This window comes from Cyprinus carpio, chromosome B3 (assembly GCF_018340385.1).
Source record: "Cyprinus carpio isolate SPL01 chromosome B3, ASM1834038v1, whole genome shotgun sequence".
In the NCBI taxonomy this organism is placed as follows: domain Eukaryota; kingdom Metazoa; phylum Chordata; class Actinopteri; order Cypriniformes; family Cyprinidae; genus Cyprinus; species Cyprinus carpio.
Genome location: NC_056599.1, coordinates 21,925,949 through 21,947,292, shown reverse-complemented (window position 1 = coordinate 21,947,292; position 21,344 = coordinate 21,925,949). Strand labels below are relative to the sequence as shown.

General features: G+C 39.1%; 1 protein-coding gene and 1 pseudogene across 2 annotated transcripts; both read left to right on the top strand.

The window, feature by feature from the left end:
- Positions 1–2,151, top strand: LOC109054816 (protein unc-119 homolog B-like). Of its 2 annotated transcripts, none has more exons than XM_042720246.1 (5): positions 1–419; positions 503–616; positions 1,359–1,449; positions 1,683–1,735; positions 1,842–2,151. In XM_042720246.1, exons 1-5 carry the CDS (start codon positions 134–136, stop codon positions 1,943–1,945), a joined length of 648 nt encoding a protein of 215 aa, XP_042576180.1. In that variant the 5' UTR covers positions 1–133; the 3' UTR covers positions 1,946–2,151. The 2 variants fall into 2 exon arrangements, with proteins under 2 accessions (XP_042576180.1, XP_042576179.1); XM_042720245.1 differs by having other exon boundaries at positions 1,563–1,735.
- Positions 2,152–5,722: 3,571 nt separating this feature from the next.
- Positions 5,723–19,622, top strand: LOC122136789 (annotated as a pseudogene).
- The last annotated feature ends 1,722 nt before the right edge of the window (positions 19,623–21,344 follow it).

Sequence of the window (21,344 nt, the reverse complement as noted above, 5' to 3'; positions counted from 1 at the left end):
GTCACTGAGACACAGTTTATGAGAGGAGAGCTGAGGGTAATCACAGAGAGTGCCAGGCAACAGATGGGCCTGTGTTAGTTAACCTGAGAGAAACCTTTGAGGAAAAACAGATCTCTTTGGGCAAAGACTTTAGATGGACAGTGAGGGTGTCAAAGAACTACAGAGTGAGGAAGACATGGAGCAGGAAGTGTCCTCTGACAAAGACGAGGACAGCGAACCAGAGGAGGAAGACGAAGCAGAGGAGGATGAGGAAGAAATGGCAGAAATGCAGGACAGAGGGGATCTGAGGGACGTGGAGGTCTGGAATGGGTTTATTTCGGGAGCAGGACTTGCAGCTGAAGAGGAGGCGCTGCTGGACTGGACGCCAGGTGACCCCGTGACCCCTCAGTATGTCCTCAGGCTACCAGGATACACAGACGGTGAGGACACCAGTTTATTTGTGTGCTTTTGTTCTTTAACTGCAATATTTTCTTTACTTTACTCTTATGGGTTATGTGTACAGACTACCTGTGCTCCCCAGAAGATAATATCTACAATATTAGCTTCTCACGATTCAAAATAAGAGACCTGGAAGGAGGATTGGTCATTCTGGACCTAAAACGACAATGTCCGACAGGTGTGTTGATGTCTTTTTAACACTTATTTTCTGTTTCACATGGGTGATTTTGTAAAAGACACATAACTTGGCTGTGTTATATTTCAGATTGCGTTTGAGATAGAAATGTGTTTATGCTAATGCGGAGCCAAACATGTCATTTGACCTCTAGTGGACATTATGTGTAGTAGCATTTAACAAATGTCTTGTATTTCACTCGTTCCTAAATCAGTTTTATGTATCTATATACCATTATAGTATTTATTCAGATTTTGCTTTAGCTTTTATTTTTATATTTTCGGTTTGTTTTCATTCAAGTTTTACTGATTTTGTTATGTGATTTTGTTTGTCAAATAATACAATGTATCAATGTATATTTATGTACTATTGTAGTATTTATATACACTTTGAATTACCATTTACTTTTATATTTTCAGTTTATATAGTGATTTCATAATGTGATTTTTGTCATGTTTTGTCAAATAATACCATGTCAAAGCATTGTATTTTTACTATGATAGTATTTATCAATATTTTGAATTAGCATTTAATTTTACATTTGCAGTTTATTTTCATTTTTGGTTACGTTTTAGTGTTTTAATGTGCTTTTGTCATTTTTATTATTACAGATTTTTGCTAATTAATATATTTTTTATTTCAGATGCAATATTCTCATTTTCATTTAAAAATGTCGCATTTTCAGTTCAAATAGAAACAAACACTGTCCTAAACATGGTATGAATTCCTCTTCTTTCTCTCACAGAAATCAAGGATGTCATAGAGCTGGATGCAGGCCGTTTCATTCAGTATCATTTCAGTCCTGCATTTCTCAGCCTCAGGGAGATTGGAGCCACGTATGTTTTTTTTTTTTTTTTTTTTTTTTTTTTGCTTTAGAGCCTTTAGAATAGATTGATTTTTGTTCATCCAAATCAGTATTTGCATAATGTGTAATCTCTCTTGGGAACAGGCTTGAGTTTACAGTGGGTGGTAAGGCAGTCAACAAGTTTCGGCTAATTGAGAGGCATTACTTCAGGGATCTGCTGCTGAAGACATTTGACTTTGAAATCGGTTTCTGTATCCCACACAGCAGAAACACCTGTGAACACATTTACTGCTTACCAGATCTGGATTCACACACAAGTGAGTAACACACAAACTTATGATGCATTTCACACATTTTACAACTGCATGAAAAATATCCACGTGAACGTAAGACTACAATGTTGACTGTGTTGTGTTATTTCAGTTGAGGAGATGATCAACCACCCTTTTGAGACGCGGTCAGACAGCTTCTACTTCGCCAATAACACACTAATCATGCATCATAAGGCAGAGTACTCCTTCAGCTAGTGAGAGCCAAACCTGAACATCAATCACAGTATGGCAGCAGAAGACTGGTAACATAATATACAGAGTAGTGCTGTATGTTTGGTTTCATAAACCATAAGCTATAGGAAAAGGCTTTTCTTTGTTACTTTCCTGATGTTTGTGCTGGAGAGATGTTGTGTTGCTTGCACACTAATAAAAAAAACGTTATCAGAAAACATGCTGGTGATTTGATGTTTTGTCAACTCAGCAAGAATAGATGAGGTAAAGGGAAGCCCTGATGATGATTAAGAAGAGAACAAATATCTTGAGGATCCATTACATGCATGGTTTATTTATTTATTGCAGTTAATGTTTCCCTTTATTCATTCAATCACGCCGAAGCTCATAGCATCCTGCCTATTTTTATCAGAACACAATGCATATACCCTTTCCTCTTATCAGGGGGTCTTACGCCTCCAACATATTTATAGCTAATCACATGAAATCATTCTAATATGCTGATTTGCTGCTCAAGAAACATTTGTCATTGTTATTAATTTTGAAAACAGTTGTGCTGCTTACAATTTTTGTGGAAACATTTTTTTCACATTATTATATTAGCGTCTTTTGTAACATTACAAATGTTTAATTAATTACTATTATTTATTTATTTTTAAACTACTAACCCCAAACAATTGTCATATGGTTATTCATACACAGCAGCCATGATCAGGAGTTACACGTGCATTCATGAGGTCACTCCCACTGAGGGGAAGAGAGAGAGAGAGACGAGAGAGAGAGAGAGAGAGAGAGAGAGAGAGAGAGAGACAGAGAGAGAGCGAGAGAGAGAGAGAGAGCGCGAGAGAGAGAGAGAGGTGCAGGACGTTATTGATCAAAACAACTCCCAGCTCTTGGGAAGGAAACCTGAAGCGGCGTTCAAGCGTGACTGTGTGGATGAAGAATACATGCACTATTCTCAGTGACTTCAACATCATTTGTATGTTGTTGTTAGTTGTTGTAGATGCCTAATGTTAACAAAATTCAGCTGTTTGAATTGTGCTCTAGGATATATTCGTGATTCGCTATTAATAGTTTTGCTGGTTTACTTACTGTGGTAGTTTGAGGGTGTGAACAGTGTGGACATACTGAATGAATGACCATGACCGCTGTTCTCACAATGATCGGCGCCGCGCTTCAGTGTTGTGAGCGCGCGCGACCTGTGATGATGCCGAATCAGTACGCGCGAGGAGTTGGTAAGAAAATACTCTCTGTGTGAAAATGAACATGCAATAAAATATTTTAATGTAATACAGTATTTTAATGTATAATTTATTTTAATGTAGGCCTATATCGAATGCAGTGTTGATTAGATAAGTGTCAAAAACGTTTTTTTAAGGGGCAATAGGCCTATTTGTCGCCTGAAATTAATTTTCAGGTTAAAAATTTTACGTTCATGATCATGTTCATAAAATTTCAACATTAAAAGTTGTTTTAAAGAAATCAGTGAAAAACCAAATTAAATAAATGACCCATCTGATCGATTTTGGGTGATATAATCTAATCATCATCAAATACAAAAGTAACTGTAAATAATAAACAAGCTATCATAAAAAATCTCAAACATAAACTGTGTAGATTTTAAAAATAAATATATTAGATTATGCATCTCTCTATATACAGTCTTTGTGAATTTCAAGTTTGTGTGCTTCAGTGCTTTCAGAACATGTATTTTTATATATATTAATCTATATATTAATCAAACAATGTATGTGTGTGTGTGTGTGTGTGTTTGTGTGTGTAGGACTGGTTGATTCGGTATGGGTATTTACCATCTCCAGACACTCTAACTGGTCAACTTCACTCCAGGGAGGGTATTGAAGAAGCTGTCCGTAAAATGCAGCGTTTTGCTGCTATTAAAGAGACTGGCAAACTAGGTGACAGTTTTTTTCTACACTTATTTGTACTGTAATGCTTTATAGGTTCAACCAGATAAAGAGCACTATAAGCTTTCTGTCACTAGCTCTGATGATTCCACTTGTCCTTTTTTGTCAAACTTTAGATCATGCCACTTTAGAACTGATGGCCAGACCTCGCTGCTCTCTCCGGCACACCGTCAGCTCTGAGGATCTGCTGAAAGGAAAGTGGAGAGGTAAAGAGAAGCTGAAGGGGTGTGATCTTTAAGTTTCCAGCAATATATTTTAAACATAAAAAAAAACATTAAAAACCTGATAATCAGTAAACTAAGTTGTCTTACCATACATTGAAAACTGTAATTGATTTATGGTTTTTGCAAGTAAAAACTATGAATTACAATATCATTTGTAGTGAAAGTTACAGTAAAAGGACATTCCCACAAGTCCCAGATATATTATATATTTTACAGAAATAATTTTACTGCTCATTTCTGTAAATGTACATTATGTTTTGTGATACATTTTATGTTGAATAGTTAATATTTATTGCATTATTTTAGTGTAATTTGTGTTAATGATGGTGTTTTGGCTGTATACCAAGAGTATACTGACCACTTACGATAAAACTCTGTTTCATCCTGTGGCTTTGTATTGTATCACCTTTATATGGTGAATTTCTGGTAATCATAGTTGCTGTTTTTTTAATCAAAAATTTTACAGAAATATATATATATATATATTATATATATATATATATATTATATATATAGATATTATATATATATATATATATATATATATATAAAATGTTGATCACTTTTCAACTTTCAACTTGAGATTCCCAGAGGAGACAAAGATTGTACTTGTGTCCAGAGTGCAGTAGCAGCTATGATATGTGCTTTGTCATCTGTTATATATTCAGTTATCATGGCTGGGGTTTTGGTTCTTATATTTTACTGATAATATTCATATTATTTGTGTATTATTTACTGTGTTGTTTTTTAATGTTGTGATATTGCCTGTGAAGTTAGTGAAAATGTACTTGATTTTTACTTAATTGCAGATTCCCGCCATCGTCTGGATTGGAAAGTGTCCACTGGTTGCACACTTCAGAATCTCAGCAGATGTGTAATATAGAGACTGTTTGTCTGTTTCTTGAATACTGTGTATTCGGGCATCTTTTTGTGACATCCTCCTTTCTACAAACTATATAGCATACACTGTACTACACACTATAAATAAGTTTATAAGTACACTAGTAGATAGTCTCAAAGCTAACACACAGGGGACTAAAAGCTAAAAAACAATATTTTAATCAGTATTGGATTTTCTTCTGAAACAAAATATCATTTCAAATAAAGATTAAATGTATTTATTCTTTGTATTAGATTTTATGAAATAATGTAGTAAAATAAAACACGTTAGGCTTATTCTCTGTTTGTTGTTTACATACAAAATGAATTCAGCCAGATGCACACTGTATGTTTTTTTCCCCACAAAGTAGCCCACTAATAACAATTTTTGGAGATCATAAAATAAATGCACTCCCTTTTCTTATTTTTATCATACTTTTATTCAGCACAGGGATGCAATAAATTGATCAAAAGTTCCAGTTTAAAGTCTCTTATGCAGTATAAGAGACTTTAAAAAACAACTCACTTTGAAGCACAAACACGCTTGCGTGGATGAAGCGAGTGAATGGAATTGTGGGAAATGTAGTCCACAGTCAAATCCCCGAACATTATCGCGAGGCTCGTCACGATGACGTCCAAATGAGCGTTACCTGTTCATTCTAGGCAACGTTGCGCACATCGTTTTTATTTTACAAGGATTATTTGATATAAAATCGCTGGGTTTTCGCCTGCTGTGCCACAGTTGCTCGGTCTTTGGCCTGTAAACGGTTCTACCTGTTGTTCTCTCCCTGAGCGGGATCCCGGAGGTAAGATACGTAGCACTCACGTTACTGAAGCTCAACGAGCAGTTAGCATGCTGTACTGTTCAGGGATCGTGCTAGCACACAGGACAAAGTTAGCGCGCTGAAACAACTCAAATGCTGTTACACCAGTAGACACTGAGGGTATTTAGTGAGTAACGTTGTTACATAAACACTTAAAATGAAAGAGAATCCGCGGATTGTTGTGTGGAGGAAGCATTAGCAGCACAGAAGGCCTCGGCCTGTTGCTGGTTTAAGACTGTTTAAGACTTGTGGGCGCGATACAGTGTCTGTAACGTTATTAAAGTACAGTAAACGGGCTACCGAGACAGCAGGACATAGTATGGGATGTTAGGATCGTTTACTTCGCCTTTAATGCTACATTTTTAACATATGTTTGATCAGTTGAGTATAACACAGTCTCTGTAACGTTAATTATTAAACAGCCCAAGACTGCTTTAGATCCATATTCGTGTGATAATTTTTTCTTCTTTCCAGTCATGTCAGAGAAAGTGCTAGATTTTTGTATTTCTGGACAGATTTTGTTAGTGATTCAGCACATTAAAAGATGTACTTAATGTACACGTCTTTAGAAAGCCATTCGTTTTGGCAAAATTTGCGTCATGGTGTGATCTGGAATAACATTGTGAATTTGCCATTCTGGGCATTTTAGGGCTGTATAAATTCACTGCTGTTTTTGAGACATTAAGTACAATACAAATAGGGGGGGACAAATAGGCCCGTAATTGCATTTTTGCTACGCTTCAAAAAAGGTCTCAAATTTTTGTTCAAAATCTCGGGCCATTGTAAGCGTTTTCCAGTCACTAGGCACATAGAAAGAACATTTCAATTTGATACATTTGTTCTGTTAAAAATTGTGTTAGTTACCTGGCACAGTTTTGTGTGACCTTAGCAAGTTCTTTATAGTTTTTTACCCGTTTAGTGTATGTTGGGTATTATTTGTTTTATACAAACTTGCTGTTCTGCTAGGGTCTCTAAATAAAGATAAATCCACTCAAGATTGGCATTTTTGCAAGATTAAAAAAAAGGAAGTCAGCACAATAAGTTGTCATTCTGTTAAATAATCTGTTTTTGTTACATTGTGATGAGTTGGCAAACAGAAACTAATAGTTCTGTAGTTTTAATTCCAATTAGCTTCCTTCCTTCTCTATTAACTGTTTACATGTTTTAGTGTACATTTAAAAAAAAAAAAAAATCAAAAAGGAACAAAATCATAATGCTTTTTATTTTCGTGGTTAAAACTCACCGTTAACCACAAATGCAGAAGGTGCCATAATGTCTCCCAGTAGCACTCATTTATTCACATTATTTATGTATCAAATGCTTTTATCCCACCTTTGGCCACTTAAGGTGTTGTGATATGCAAAGTTGTTCAGTTCAGTGCTTGAGTTCTCATGCTGTGTCTGGCCTCTCAGAGCAGAGATGTATAACGGTATTGGGTTGACCACGCCGCGAGGCAGTGGCACGAATGGCTACGTTCAGCGGAACCTGTCCAGCGTACGCGTGAAGAGGAACAGGGACGAGCGCGGAGGAGAGCGGGATGAGAAAGACAGAGAGAGACTGGAGAGCCAGCTGAACAGACAACCTAACGCTGACATCCTAGAGCACCAGAGGAAGAGACAGCTGGAGGTGGAAATGTGCCGAGCTGCAGGACATGATGGAGGAGCAGGGGGTAAGATGAGAGAAAAATATGAAAAATTCCCTGTGTTTCTGGTTTGTATTTAAAAATGATTTAAGCTAGGTGCACACTGTAAGGGTTTTGTTTGGATACTGTAAGATTTAAAAAAAATAATGTAATACTTTTTTTCTATTCAACTGTGACACTTAAAACTGATTAAAAGTGACATTAAAAATGTTTGTAATGTTATACAAAATATCTACTTTAAATAAAAGCTGTTTGAACTTTCTGTTCACCAAAGAGTCCAGTAAAAGAATGCATCCCGGTTTCCACAAAAACATTAAGCAGCTGTTTTTAAACATTGATGATAATTACAAATGTTTCTTGAGCATCAAATCAACATATTAAAATGATTTCTCTAAACTAAATACTGTAGTAATGGCTGATGAAACATTCAGCCTTGCCATCAGTGAAATATTTTAAAATAAATGACATTTATTTTACTGTATGTTTGATCAATAAATGCAGCCTTGGGCAGCATAAAGAGAATTCCTCTCAAAACCCTTGAAAAACTCCTACTGACCCCAAAAATCTTGAACTGTAGTGTATATGCACTGTGATTTTTCCTGTGCTCTACGGCTTGCTTGGGTTTGTGTTATGGAAAGCATTCTTCAGGAGCAGATATTAAGTCCTCCTGTGTGACAGGTACTCACTCTGCAGAGGGAGATCGAAGAGAAAGTCAGCACCTTCCGCTTGATGCCTCCAAGAAAAACAGAGAACCTGCCCCTCCTCCAACAGAGAGGCCAGTGTGAGTACACTTCAGATCATCCAGACAGAAATAAAGGCGCTTTAATGGCCTTTTCTGTGCACTGTTAGTAGTTTTATTCCCATCCATGTTTTGCCTCTTTCTCACAGTGTGACTGCAGACTCATGCACTGGCAGCTGCTAACCAGCAAAAAAATGACCGTCTCAGAGAAGCGTTCGGTATCAGAGACTCTGACAGTACGTTGATGGCTCATCCTTTCATTCCTTTCTAGAAGAGACCCCTGACCGAAGGAGCGAGAGAAGGAGAAGAGGGAGCAGGAGAGGCTGGAAAGAGAGAGTCCAGCAGCAAGCACGTCCACAGTAGTGACCAGTGAGTAGATGGAGTAGGGGAGATTGAAGGGGGTCTTTTCCTGAGGAATCACTTTTTTATTTTTTTTTTCCTTTATCTTTTGAGATAAAAGAGGCTTGATGTTCTGCAAAAGCGTACTGTACCTTTCAGAAGTACAGACTTTGACGTGTTGTATCTATCTGTGGACTTACTTCTCTGTTCTATCTTTCATCATTTTATTTCAGAATGATTGAGTCTGATAACTCTGATTTCAATCTCCTGAGCGAAAAAAAGAGCCGGAAAGAAGAAAAAGAAAAAACAGAAAGCAGAGAAAGGTAAACTGGAGAATGGAGAAGTAATTTGGAACACTTTAAGCGTGAGTTTTATAAGAATAATATACTAATGAGTCAATTTTCACTCTTGTAATAGCTCTGAGAGCCCTTCACCTTCTCCTCGACGAGAGAAGAAAAAGGACAAAAAGAAGAAAAAGAAAGGTTTCATTTAAAGCCCTTAAATTACAATATTCTGTTGAATTCATATTGGGATAAGATGTATTAAATTAGGGTCAAATCAATACACCTAAATGATTTTATTCACGTTTATTTATTTGAGTCACTCTGGAATATGTGACCATTTAAAAAAAAAAAAAAAAAAAAAAAACTTATTGGGGATGATATTTTACATATGTAAAATGATTCTTCAAATCTCACACTGCTGGACAGTGTGGACATCATTTGCATTTTTCATAAACCTATCCAGGAGGAAAAAGGTTTAATAACCAGATTATTTGCATATGGTAATAATATCACTATTAACTGAGATGCTTTTAGGCATGTTGTCCATACACTTTACCCTATAGCTGCCATATTGAGAAAAATCCTTAATTTAATAATTGTGAGCTTTGTCATGTTTGACCCATAGTTTGAATGATTTTATCCATTGCAAAATCACCAACATTTTAGACCTGGATACATTTGATTTTGTCATGTTTGAAAATGAATTTTTGTGTGTGAAAAATGTTTCGCCATTAGAAATGAGCAAGAACTTAAAATGATTCTGCATCATTTCTTAAACTGCTTACATAACTAAAACATTGTTGCTTTCAGAGAGGAAAATCAGTGAAGAAGTGACACCAGAGAGGTAGGTTTTCTCCCCCTCCTCATCAACTCTGTTAACCTTTGATTAACAGTATGTTTACATAATTTAAAATGTTATCAATTGTGTCTGTCCCACAGTTCATCAGATGACAGAGAAACAACCAAAAGAAAAAGGAGTGACAATGAGACACCCACCTCCCAGTAATGAGCCCCCCCCCCCCCGAAAACGGCAGAGTGCAAATCCTCCCAGCCCAGCTCACAGGTACCATTACATGTGCACACCATTGGTGATCCCATAAAACAGTGAGTGCCTTCCAGATTTTTACTCTTTTATAGTCTGATAGCAATTGCAAGAACCATTTTTCCACTCTATAAAACTACAAGTATCTTTCCTATTAAATTGTTTTTTATTTTTAATTGTTCTAAAATACATCAAATATTGTATGCTTGCTCACATTTTGAAATGGTGTAGTTCCTAATTAGTGAAAGTTAATTGTAAATATATATGCATGACGTCTGTGTTTCACCAGTTTCAGCCCATCCCCTCAAAGAAGGGAAACCACAGAATAAATCAGATTCTCGCCAGATGAGGGGAGGAAAGGGAGATCAGCACTGATCAGAAAGGCAGGCCGTGGACGTAGTGAGGAAAGTCCAAAACGGGTGGAAGGTCCGAGAGGTAATTGTGTTGTCTTTGGAAGTCATAGAGGCATATGCGTAATTATTTAATCTGATTTATTCAATTGGTTTGTTTCCTCCCATTCTTGTATATGGTCTTTCCTTTTTAATATGCATTATATTTTTTTTTTTTTAAAGTTAAACCATAATATTTGTTTAGGGCCTTGATCTGAATACCACTTTTGCAGCTTCAAAGCTTCGATAGTAATCAACACTGAATATGAATCAATTAACCAAATAGGGGCTGAACATATTCTTCTCTATAATAAAGACAGGAATCTCTGGTGTGTCAGTCTGTTTTTGCAATTTTTATTGTGTGCAAGAACCGTTCATGCCAATCACTTCAAGACGCTGCAGGGGTGTGTGTGGTTGCTTTAGCTGCGGACCCAAGGGAGTGCAGTGGCGCATTTTTTTTTGGTGCAATATGGACACTAGACACACGTTCAGAATGAAATAAACTTTTAATAAACTACAGAACAGCGTGAGCCAGAAGCGGCGCGGCCTCACACGGGGCAGGGCCGGCTTATATGCTTCCGAGAAACACACAGGTCTGTTAAGGAGCAATACTTTTTAATATAGGACAAATTATTTATTAGGCTGGTCTACTAGTTCTTATTTTTTTTTTTTTTTTTTGTCTTTTGACTCTATGACTGCCATAAATTGCAAGTATTTTCCAAACAAATTAAGTGCTCGTTTTTATCATGTGTAAATTACTGATTAACATGGCTGATAAATGCAGCTCTTTTTTTTTTTTTTTTTTTACACCAACAATATACTATAGGCGTACTACTTACAGAAATTAGGTGATTTTTCAAACTTCATGTGCTGTTGTGGTAGGTCAGTTTCAAATTGCATATCTGGCACACTGCCTTTGTCTTGTCCTCATTCAATTAAAAGTGCTCCCACACAGCTGAGGGTCTTCTGCATTTTTGTCTTCTCTCTTCCAGATGAACTGAATCATGACGTTCCACTCATGGGCGATTCATAATCAGCTTTTCTACTATCGGGTCCGCAACGGTGCTCTTTGCTTAACTGTTCCATTCCGTGCCGATCCGGGCCAGTTAGCACAGATAAACGGTTTCATTTTCCACTGTGGCGCTTATAATAGACGCTCATTGAAATGCAAGACAAATTGCGTCAGTCCTTCCCTGGTAACAAAAGTGTAATATAACAGCGACATGGACGATGATCAGATACTTTCTGTTTGGGGTGACTCCTTTTTTTTAAATTTGAATATTTACTACTGTTCAATTAACAGAAAAAAGACAACTCCTACGTGAAAAATAAAATAAACCCGAAGGCGACGACGGGTATAATATCAATAAGCGCAAATGTTTTCACCATAGACCCAAACTGCTCTCAAGACATTTTTTTTTATTTTGAACGTTAGCTTAGCTGTTACTTGGCTGTTTGGAGAAACTGGTAGCCAGGCAACAGAGTGGCGGAGTCAGGGCACCCCCTCCTCGAACATTAAGCACTGGCTGTCTAACCGGAGCCTAGAATTCCCGGGGCCAGAAAGGAGAACAGTTTGTAAACCGTTGATACCGCGCCAGTAACACAGGCTCATGTGGAAATACAACTGTAACCATACCTGACAGTCCTTAGAAACCGTTCGGAGAGAAGAAAAGAAAAACGCTATATTCAAGCGCGCATGAGACTGTTTTATTGGGGGATGCCAGGTGCTCAAAAACAAAAAAAAGATTATTCGAATCTCAAAATGAAAATCGAAAATGCCAACCCACCGAACGAATATTTTGAATAATCGAATATTCTGGTGCAGCCCTATTATTAGTATGTATTTCCTATTCTAAACAATAACCACCATTAATTACAGCTGAACACATTCAGATGGTCATTGGCCTTTTGTTGCATCTCCCTGTGTTGCTTGTGTTTTTTTTTTTTTGATTGCATTGCCACAAAAGCATTGAGTTTTAATATAGTATGTCAAGATAAAAATAGTCGCATATTCTAAAAAATGCACCTCAAGACCTCTACATTGAATGCAAGAATTGTCTTTGTAAAACACTTGATGGCTTGGCCGAGTTATACAGCCTTTCCTTGAACTAGATTAGTTGAGCAGTTGTTCAAGCAACCCTCTGACTAGGTGATTTTAAAAGTAGTTTTTGCACCTCCCTCATGTGTTGTCTTCCCCATTTTTAGAGGTACCTAGACGCTCAAGAACACCTGAGCCAGTATAAGAGACAAAGGCCGACAACGCGAGAGAGAGAACAAGTGCAAGAAAAACCTCAGAGAAGAACGACACAGGACTCCTCATTCACCAATCTCCTCCACGCAAGCAGCAGCGACAACAGAGCGAAGAGAAAAGAGAAACCCTCGCCGCGGAAAAGAGAACAACTCTCTGTCTCGCTCTCCGTCTCACTAAGCAGCAGAGAGACAAGAACCGCCTCCGGGGACAATGAGAGAAGGGACAATGAGAGAAAGAACAAAGGTCAAAGAAGACATGACTCGTCCTCTGTCCCCGTCCCCTCCTCCACGTAAAGATAGAACAGAAGAGGACACAAGTGGAGAGAAAGAGAGAGCTGTTTCCCCCAGGGACAGGGAGAAGGAGAGGCGATGGGGACAGGGCGAGAAGACACAGACCGATGAATAGCGATAGAGATACAATCCCATCTACTAAAACAGATGAACCGAGGGACGGGAGAGTGAAAAGGGAAGGAGCGAGAGACAGAAACCGATCTAGTGACTCCATGTCTTCTGCTAAGCGTTCACCTTATGCCAACGGAAGCAAAAAGAAGGAAATCATGAACTAGAGAAAGAACGAGGAAGAACAGCGAGGAGAAGGACAGAATACGGGAGGAGGAGATGAAGAAGAAGCTTTGGAGAAAAGCCCAGAGGAGTGTGACCAGAGGAAAAGAGAGAAACCGACACCAGAAGAAGAAAAGTGGTCTCGATCCAGAGACAGTAAATCCTCATCTAGCGGGACATCCTTAAGGACAGACGAGGTGCCAGAGGAAGTGTGTATGGAGCAAAGACGGTGGCCAAGAAACACTGGAGGTCCTCACGACCAGAAGAAGGACAAACAGATGCAAAAGAAAAGGCCGGGATTGAAAGACCAATAAAAAGCTGCAGAGCAGTCAGTAGTAGTAGGAGTTGCCAGCAGCAGCAGCGGGGAAAGTGACAGTGACAGCTACCTCTTCGTCATCTTCATCCTCACTCCTCCTCCTCTTCATAATCTTCATCCTCGACGATGAAAAGAAGACAAAAGAAAAGTGTCAAAAGACAGCAGTGCTGCTGGTATGTCAGTTCTACTGCTGTCATAGCTCAGGGGCCTATTGCACGCCGAGAGAAAGAGTGAGAGAAGGAGAACAGAGGAAGAAATGCAGAGAGTGATGGAAGGCCAAGAGAACGATTGTACTCCTCCAACACAAAGACAGAGATCACCTCCTGAATTCCCAGAGAAAAAGGTTATGACTTGCTTGATAAGTAGAGAGAGCGAAGACCTGCCACTCATAGTCTCCTATCCACAGGAGCCAAAGACCGGGAACGTGGAAAGAGATGTGGTACACTCCCCGCTGGGGGAGTTCACTCCCACTCCCTCCACCGTCCCCGAAGAGGCCGGGACAGAAGGAGCCCCAAGTGGGGACCAGTACACGCCTCCAGAAGAAACCAAAATCTCAGAGCAGAGATCAAGGGAGGCGAGCGATACACCCCATCAGAGCTGGGACCGAGAGTCTTCACCCTCCCTCTCCTGGCCAGAGGAAGAGATCCGACCAACGGACCGAAAGAAAGATTGCGTCACGTTTGTCTCCGAGGGGGAAGGGAAGGAAATGACGTGCCCACAGGTCAAACAGACGGGCTTATCGACCTCACCGAAACGTACTCCAAACACGCACACTTACCAGGGACCCCAAATGCTCCGCGCTCCCTTCCCAGCCCCAGACGAGGAGCGAAGGGAGGACCATCGCCTTCACGAAACTCATCCCCTTTTCCTAAGGGACCGCAGCCGGGAGCGCCTCATATGGCGAGAGGAGAGACAGATTTAGCGGCAAGGCCAATGGACAGACGACCGGAGGAACGTTGCCAGAATGAGGGAGAACAAGGAGCAGGCAGATCTAGGAACGCCCCCGAGAGCCAAGTCCTCTTTACAGGTTAGTCAGAGAACCACAGTTTTTTTGGAAAGCCAAACTCAACCTTAAAAGTATTTTACAGTTAGACAATCTGTGGTTATTTTTTATTTTTTTTTACTTATTTATTTACTCACAAGGAGTCTGACCAACAGCCAGTGCCTCCACACAGAGATCTGATACTGATCACTCAGTCTGTCTGAGATTACATTAAGTAACAGAACAAACTGAGGACCGACTCGATCCACAAGAACTGGTGGCAATATCTTCAAAGAAATCGTCTTACCTTGTCAAAGCGCTATCGATTCTGGGTAGTTCTGACGTTTCGGAACTAGTTGCAAGTGCATCTAGGGCAAAAGCTGCTTTAAAAACCACGCAGAGTTATGCTCACAAACAATGTTGATTTAATTTACATTGTCATTTTGCAGACACCAACTTTATCCAAAGCGACTTACAATTGGGGGATACAATAAAGCTGTGCCTTCTTAAAGAGGCAAACATGACACAGGGACGTGCTTGTAAATACCAAGTTTTAGACATAATTACAAAGCTATTACAACTAAGTTACGAAGCTGAGACAGAAGAAGGAATCAAAAAAGAGGAGAGGACAATTTTTATTTTTATTTTTTTGATGGATGATGACAAACCAAGTAGCATCTTCGGAAGAGATGAGTTTTCCAGCTGTCGTTTTGAAAATTGTCAGGGATTCCACATTCCGGTATAGGGGAAGATCCGGGGAAGATCATTCCACCAGCCAGGAAATGGTGAAGGAGAATGTTCTGGAAAGTGATTTTGAGCCTCTCTGTGATGGTACCATGATGCGTCGCTCACTCATTGCGGATCTCAGACTTCTAGAGGGGGATGTAGAGTCAATGTCTTGAACCTGATCGCGAGCCACAACGCGGATTAATGCCAGTGCACGGAGATAACGAGAGGTGTTAACATGGGCTTTTTTTTTTTTGGGCTGCGTTTGAAGATCAGTCCGTGCCACTGCATTCTGGAATCATTGTAGATGTTTGATTGTGCTTGATTTGAAGTGTCCAGACCAGAAGAGCATTGCAGCGTAGTCCAGCCTAGAAATGAACAAGGGCCTGGACCAATGAAAGGTTGTTGCACATCATCCGCTGTGGAGGAAAATGGCCTGATTCTTTCTGATGTTGTGTGGCAGATGCAAGACGCTGGCACGAGAATCCGCAGTAATAAATTTTCAATGTGGTGGTCTTGAATGGTCAGCTGGTCATCAAAGGTTTACACGATTTCTGACTGAATTGATGGGGTTAATTTGAGAAAAACCCTAAGCTGGATGAAAATCATACCGTAGAGTTGGGTGGCGGAAGACAAAACTCAGATGTCTTGCCAGTTGAGCCACGTTGATGTTCTTTGTTTTCGTTTCATCATGCTGGGAGGAGATTTCCGCCAGGCCAGCCCTGAAGATCCTTTGCAGCTACTGTTGGATCCATCTGGTTGAAAAATGAAAGATAGAGCTGTGTATCATCAGCATAGCAATGGTAGGAGAAGCCATGTGCCTGTATGATGGGACCCAGTGATGTTGTGTATATGGAGAAAGAGGAGGGTCCAAGAACTGGGTCCCTAGGGAACCCCTAGTGACAAGTTGATGTGCTTTGGATACCTCTCCTCTCCCCAAGCACGCCTCTGAAAGACCTTCTTACTACAGTAAGATAGGATTCAAACCACCGAAGTGGAATCCCTGTGATGCCCAGTGATGAGGCAGACAGGAGGATCTGATGATTGACAGTGTCAAAAGCAGCAGATCGATCCAGCAGAATAAGAACTGATGATTTGGAATCAGCTTTTGCAATCTGCATGGTTTCCGTGACTGACAGTAGCACAGTCTCAGTTGAATGGCCACTCCTGAAACCAGACTGGTTAGCATCCAGTTTGTTGTTCTGTGAGAGAAACAATGACATCTGGTTGAAAACAGCTCTTTTGAGGGTTTTCGCTATGAATGGAAGGAGAGAGACAGGTCTGTAGCTATCTGTAAGTGAAGTGTTTAATGTGGGCTTTGCTATGAATGGAATGAGAGGGACCAGTCTGTAGCTGCAGTGGAGAATGTGCCTGTGAGGAGAGACGTGTTGATAAAGTGTGTGAGTGCTGGTAAAAGTGTGGGAGAGATTGCTTGGAGGAGGTGTGAGGGGATTGGGTCTAGAGGGCATGTTGTAAGGTGGCCTGAGAAGAGAAGTTTTGATACTTCTGCCTCAGTGAGGGGACAGAAGCAGAAGAGTTTTAGCGGTGGGTGTGGTTGGTTTGATGTCCTGTGTGTATTGGGCTGAGAATTGAGATAATTTAGATAATAGAAGTTAATTGATAAAGAAAATCTATTTATGACATTATTTTTGACAGCATCCTCATTTTACAGTATTTTTACAAGAGCCTAAAACTTTTAACAGTACTTTAGCTTTGCAGGTTCTTGGAGACTTTGCCACAATATACACTAGTCGAAGTGAATCAAAACCTTTCATCAAAGTTTGAGGAACTTATTTTGATCCACTTCAAATGTTGACTACTGTATATATTTATGATACATACACCAATATGGGTTTTCAAGTGTCTTTCCAGTGACATGCTTAAGTGATTTCAAATATATATATAGTTATATATATATATATATATATATATATATATATATATATATATACACATACACATACACACACACACACACACATCTCTATTAATTCAGTGACTACCAAGACTGCATTTATTTGATTAAAACCCATTTCAAGGATCACATGATCCTATAGAAATCATTCTAATATGCTGGTTTGATGCTTAAGAAACATTTATTATTATTAATCTTAAACCATTGTGCTGCTTATTTATTTATTTATTTATTTTTTTTTGAAACCATTAAAGGGTTAGTTCAGCCAAAAATGAAAATTATGTCATTAATGACTCACCCTCATGTTGTTCCAAACCCGTAAGACCTCCGTTCATCTTTGGAAAACAGTTTAAGATATTTTAGATTTAGTCTGAGAGCTTTCTGTTCCTCCATTGAAAATGTATGTTAAAAAAAAAAAAAGCTTACGGTTCATTCTGTAAATAGCGTGTGAAATTAAAAAAAGTTTAGAATAAAAATTCTGTAATTGCTGTTATCATTACAAAAAGATTTTCTCCCGCACCCAGGTTTCTCAGGCGCTTCACCCTCTCCTGTACTGCCAAGCGAGAAGTCGCTCACTGTCAAGAGAAAGAGAAAGGAGAGAGAGCAGGAGAGGAGGAGGAATCGAGGCTTTTCTAGAGAGACAGCGCGTGGAACAGGAGAAAGAAAGAGAACGAGAGCGAGAACAAAGAACGAGGGCGCCACCCAAAGATCCCACTCCTCCACGCCGGCTTCTTCATCATCATCCTCTTCCTCCAGTTCGTCCTCTTCAGCCTCGGGCCTCTCCCCTCAAAGACAGATGAAGGGTGTGAAGTCTACAGATGCAGAGAAAGACAGATCAAGGGAAAGTGATGTAAAGCAACCAGAAAAGAACTCGAAACATCCGGCGCCTTCTCCTCCTAAAGACACCCGCCTCCATTCCAACCTAATCGTGATCATTCGCTTCCCCGCTCGCGTGAACCACCTGTCCGCTCCTAGATCACCAATGACCAACCAGTCATGCAGCAGGGATCCACCTGGTGACCTGATCAAGAGGCCAGTCCCCATCATCTGTCCTTGAGCGGCACCACGGACCGCCAGTGAGAGGAAAGACTGCCGTGAATGGGAAACCAGAGAGGAGGAGACCTCTGGCTAACAGCAGAAGAGAAAGCAGCTCAAGCTCTTCTTCATCTTCCCTCATCGTCGCCCTCTTCCTCATCATCATCTTCATCCTCATCATCCTCCTCATCCGACAGCTCAGACTCTGAGACAGAGAAAGCCAAAGGGTAAGTGCCAAATCATTCTGCATTTATTCAGTTAAATGTGTATATAAATGGTACCCTTCGTTTCAATGTTTATTTTTCCAGGAGTGTTAAAGCAAGTACAACTAAAGAAGCAAGCAAGAAGGCCAAAAGCCGAGCTTCTTCGTCATCATCATCCTCGTCAGAAAGTGAACAAGAAGATAAGACAAAAAGGTAGAATATTTTCCTTCTTTTTTTTTTTTTTTTCGCTCCTCTGCTAAAGAAATGTAGAATTTTCCACTGCATTTAATTCAAATTCAAAATTGACCTCCAGGTTTGCATGCATGAACCAACAATCTTACATTTTCAGTTTTAGGTTACTGAATTATTGAAATAACTGAAAATGCCATATGCCAAATTACATTGGCTGTGACTTAATTTAAAAATAAATATGCATTGTGTGTTTCAAAGTGTTCTTTACACAAAAGCAGCTCGTCTGAATCCAGTGATTTCACCCATCTCAGAGTGTCTTGTTTACACACACATTCCTTTCTGCATCTACTCTGAATCTGGGTCACTTGTAATGTTTTTTTGGGAACACATGAACCATCTTCCCAAACTCTTTTAAGAGGAGCGCTTATGAACTGCTTGTTGTCAACAAACGAGAAGCTTTAAGTGCTCTCTGCACTTTTCCACCAAAAAAAAATCCCAGTTAATTTACAATGGTTATTTTACAGTTAATTTACAATGGTAATATTTCCTGTTTTTTTTTATTATTTAGTAGTAAAAAAAATGTAATTCTTCTTTTTTTTTTATAGTCTTTTTGATATAATTACAAGGTTTTGGTCAAATTGTCCAGCCCTTTAAACAGCCACAGGACGCTTAGATCTCTAAAAAAAAAAAAAAACACATTTTAAGTGACAGTTGATCATAAAAAAAACTTCTGTGAATAATGAACAAGTTAAAAAACATTATAGGAAATTTAGCTTTTTTTAAACTTCTGTCAAAAGTTAACAATAATTTAATGCTAGATGATAAAAATAGGTTATGAATATGGTCTTTCCCCATGCAGTATCCCTTATCAAACTGAAATAAGTCGCAGTAGATAAATTGTTCACATGAATTGCATCCCATTTCACTGCTGTACACTAAAACACTGTCTGAATGATTTCCTTTGAACTCTGCAGTCCCTCCACGGCCCAAGAGAGTGCCAGCAGACTCACTGAGAGACTCTCCGGTCCCTCAGTTACTCTCCGCCACAGCAAGGCAGCGAAGACCTGCACATTCTCCACCCTCACGACGGTCAGTTCTGAACAGATCTACATATTATTACTGTAATTTTCAACCCACTACTCTTGCTGATATTGATCTTCATCTCTGGTTTCCACCAGCACTGCAAGCAGGAAGTCGAGAAGCAGATTCGCCAGACAGTCGACGAGTGAAATAAGTTGAGCCTTTTTTTGTTTATTCTGGACTCTCTTATCTTGACCCTCCGACCTGAATCATCCAGTATCACACGGATATACTGGAAATGTGATTAGTTTTAATGGTGATATTTCACCATAAGAAGGGAAGGTCCTCAAAACCTGGCTTCTTTGTAACTCGTCCCAAAAAGGGAAGGATTGTATAACCTTGGACTTTTATTATGGTGTAATTAATGTTTAAAGGACGACGGCCACGCTGAGAGACCGGAATTATCTCGACAACCTGTTGTTTTCTGATGCCAACAGATGCGCGGATGCTATTTGTATGTACACACCACACACACACACACAGCCCACACACACACAAACAAAATCACACGTGTTTTTTGTGATCCTGTGGTATTTACTGTCTGCTACAACTTTGTTCTGAATGTAGAATGAACATCTGTAATTTGGGGCTCTCCTAGAAATGGACTACCCAGAATTAAGAATCTGAATAATGCGTGCTGACATATGTGGACAAGACCGGTCTGTTCCTTTTTGTTTTATTGTGGAAAAAAGACTTAGAAAAATAAAAAAAAAAAAAAAAAAAGAATTGAAAACAAAAAAAACAAAAAGAAAATTATGCATAATCAAATTGGCAGTAGAATTTCGAAAAGGTTTAAGTTAGAATCTTTCTGGTCTGAACTGAAGTGTAAAGTTACATCAAAATACATATGCATTTTCTTATTGGGTTTATAAGATAGGAATGGGGGTACAGGTGTGGTTCTTTTTTTGGTTCGGACCCCTTAGCATCGCGTGGTTTGATGTCATATATCAAGAGAAGATAAACAATATACAATTATTTATAAAGATGATGAAGTCAGGATATTTTGTTGAGATGAACTGATAATTGAAGTTGATGTGAAAGATTAATATAAAAAGTAAGGGACGGGTTGTTTAGTCAGACAGTAGGGACGGGTTTTTTTTTTTTTTGTTTTGGCTCCCTATTTGCTTATTTTTACCAGTGCTTGCGTGTGAAGGTTTGAACTTGTGTTTAATGAGGGATTGGATTATTTTGTTATGAAATAATTAACATGGGAAATTTCACAATTGAATAAATTAATTCAAAGCTCTCCTCTCTCTCTCTCTCTCTCTCTCGCTCTCTATCATCTCTATATATAATCTTATATGATCTATATATATAATTAATATACAAGAACAATCTCTCTCTCAACAACAATGTGCTAAACACTATGGGGTAAAGCAGGTTCCCACCCAAAATACTATGGATCGGGGGGAAAATAGATATAATAATTGTTGTGTGCAATGGGACATTAACCACCACCTTTCATCAAAAAGAATAATTATTTTGAAAAAAGATTGATTAATATAATATTTTGCAATATCCATGTTTTGGATTTAACAACCGTAACACCAAGAGTAATTAACCATGATAGACTCTGTATAATAATAAAAAAACCAAGGTAATTTGCGCGGGTAAAGACTTGTTACATGTTGTAGCGGGCGATAAATCGAGTCTCTGTATAGAATGCGACCGGAGGGACCGAGAACGATAGTTAAGACCGTCACGCGAATAAGAAGAGTAAGGTTTTGTTTACGTAGCAGGACAAGGTAGTAACAAAGAAGAGTTTAAAAAAAGGTCGAGCGATAAACGTCTCGTGCGAACAGTAAGTCTTGTAGAAGTCTGTATTATTGGGTAATATTTAAGCGACGCGCTGATTTGTTGTGTTCGTTTTTGAATT

What these genes read in the sequence shown, in the direction of transcription:
- LOC109054816 (XM_042720245.1), top strand. Translation starts at nt 134, where the DNA reads ATGGACAGTGAGGGTGTCAAAGAACTACAGAGTGAGGAAGACATGGAG. An exon ending in GCTACCAGGATACACAGACG is followed by an intron (nt 420 to 502) that starts GTGAGGACACCA and finishes TTATGTGTACAG; the next exon opens with ACTACCTGTGCTCCCCAGAA. An exon ending in AAAACGACAATGTCCGACAG is followed by an intron (nt 617 to 1,358) that starts GTGTGTTGATGT and finishes TTTCTCTCACAG; the next exon opens with AAATCAAGGATGTCATAGAG.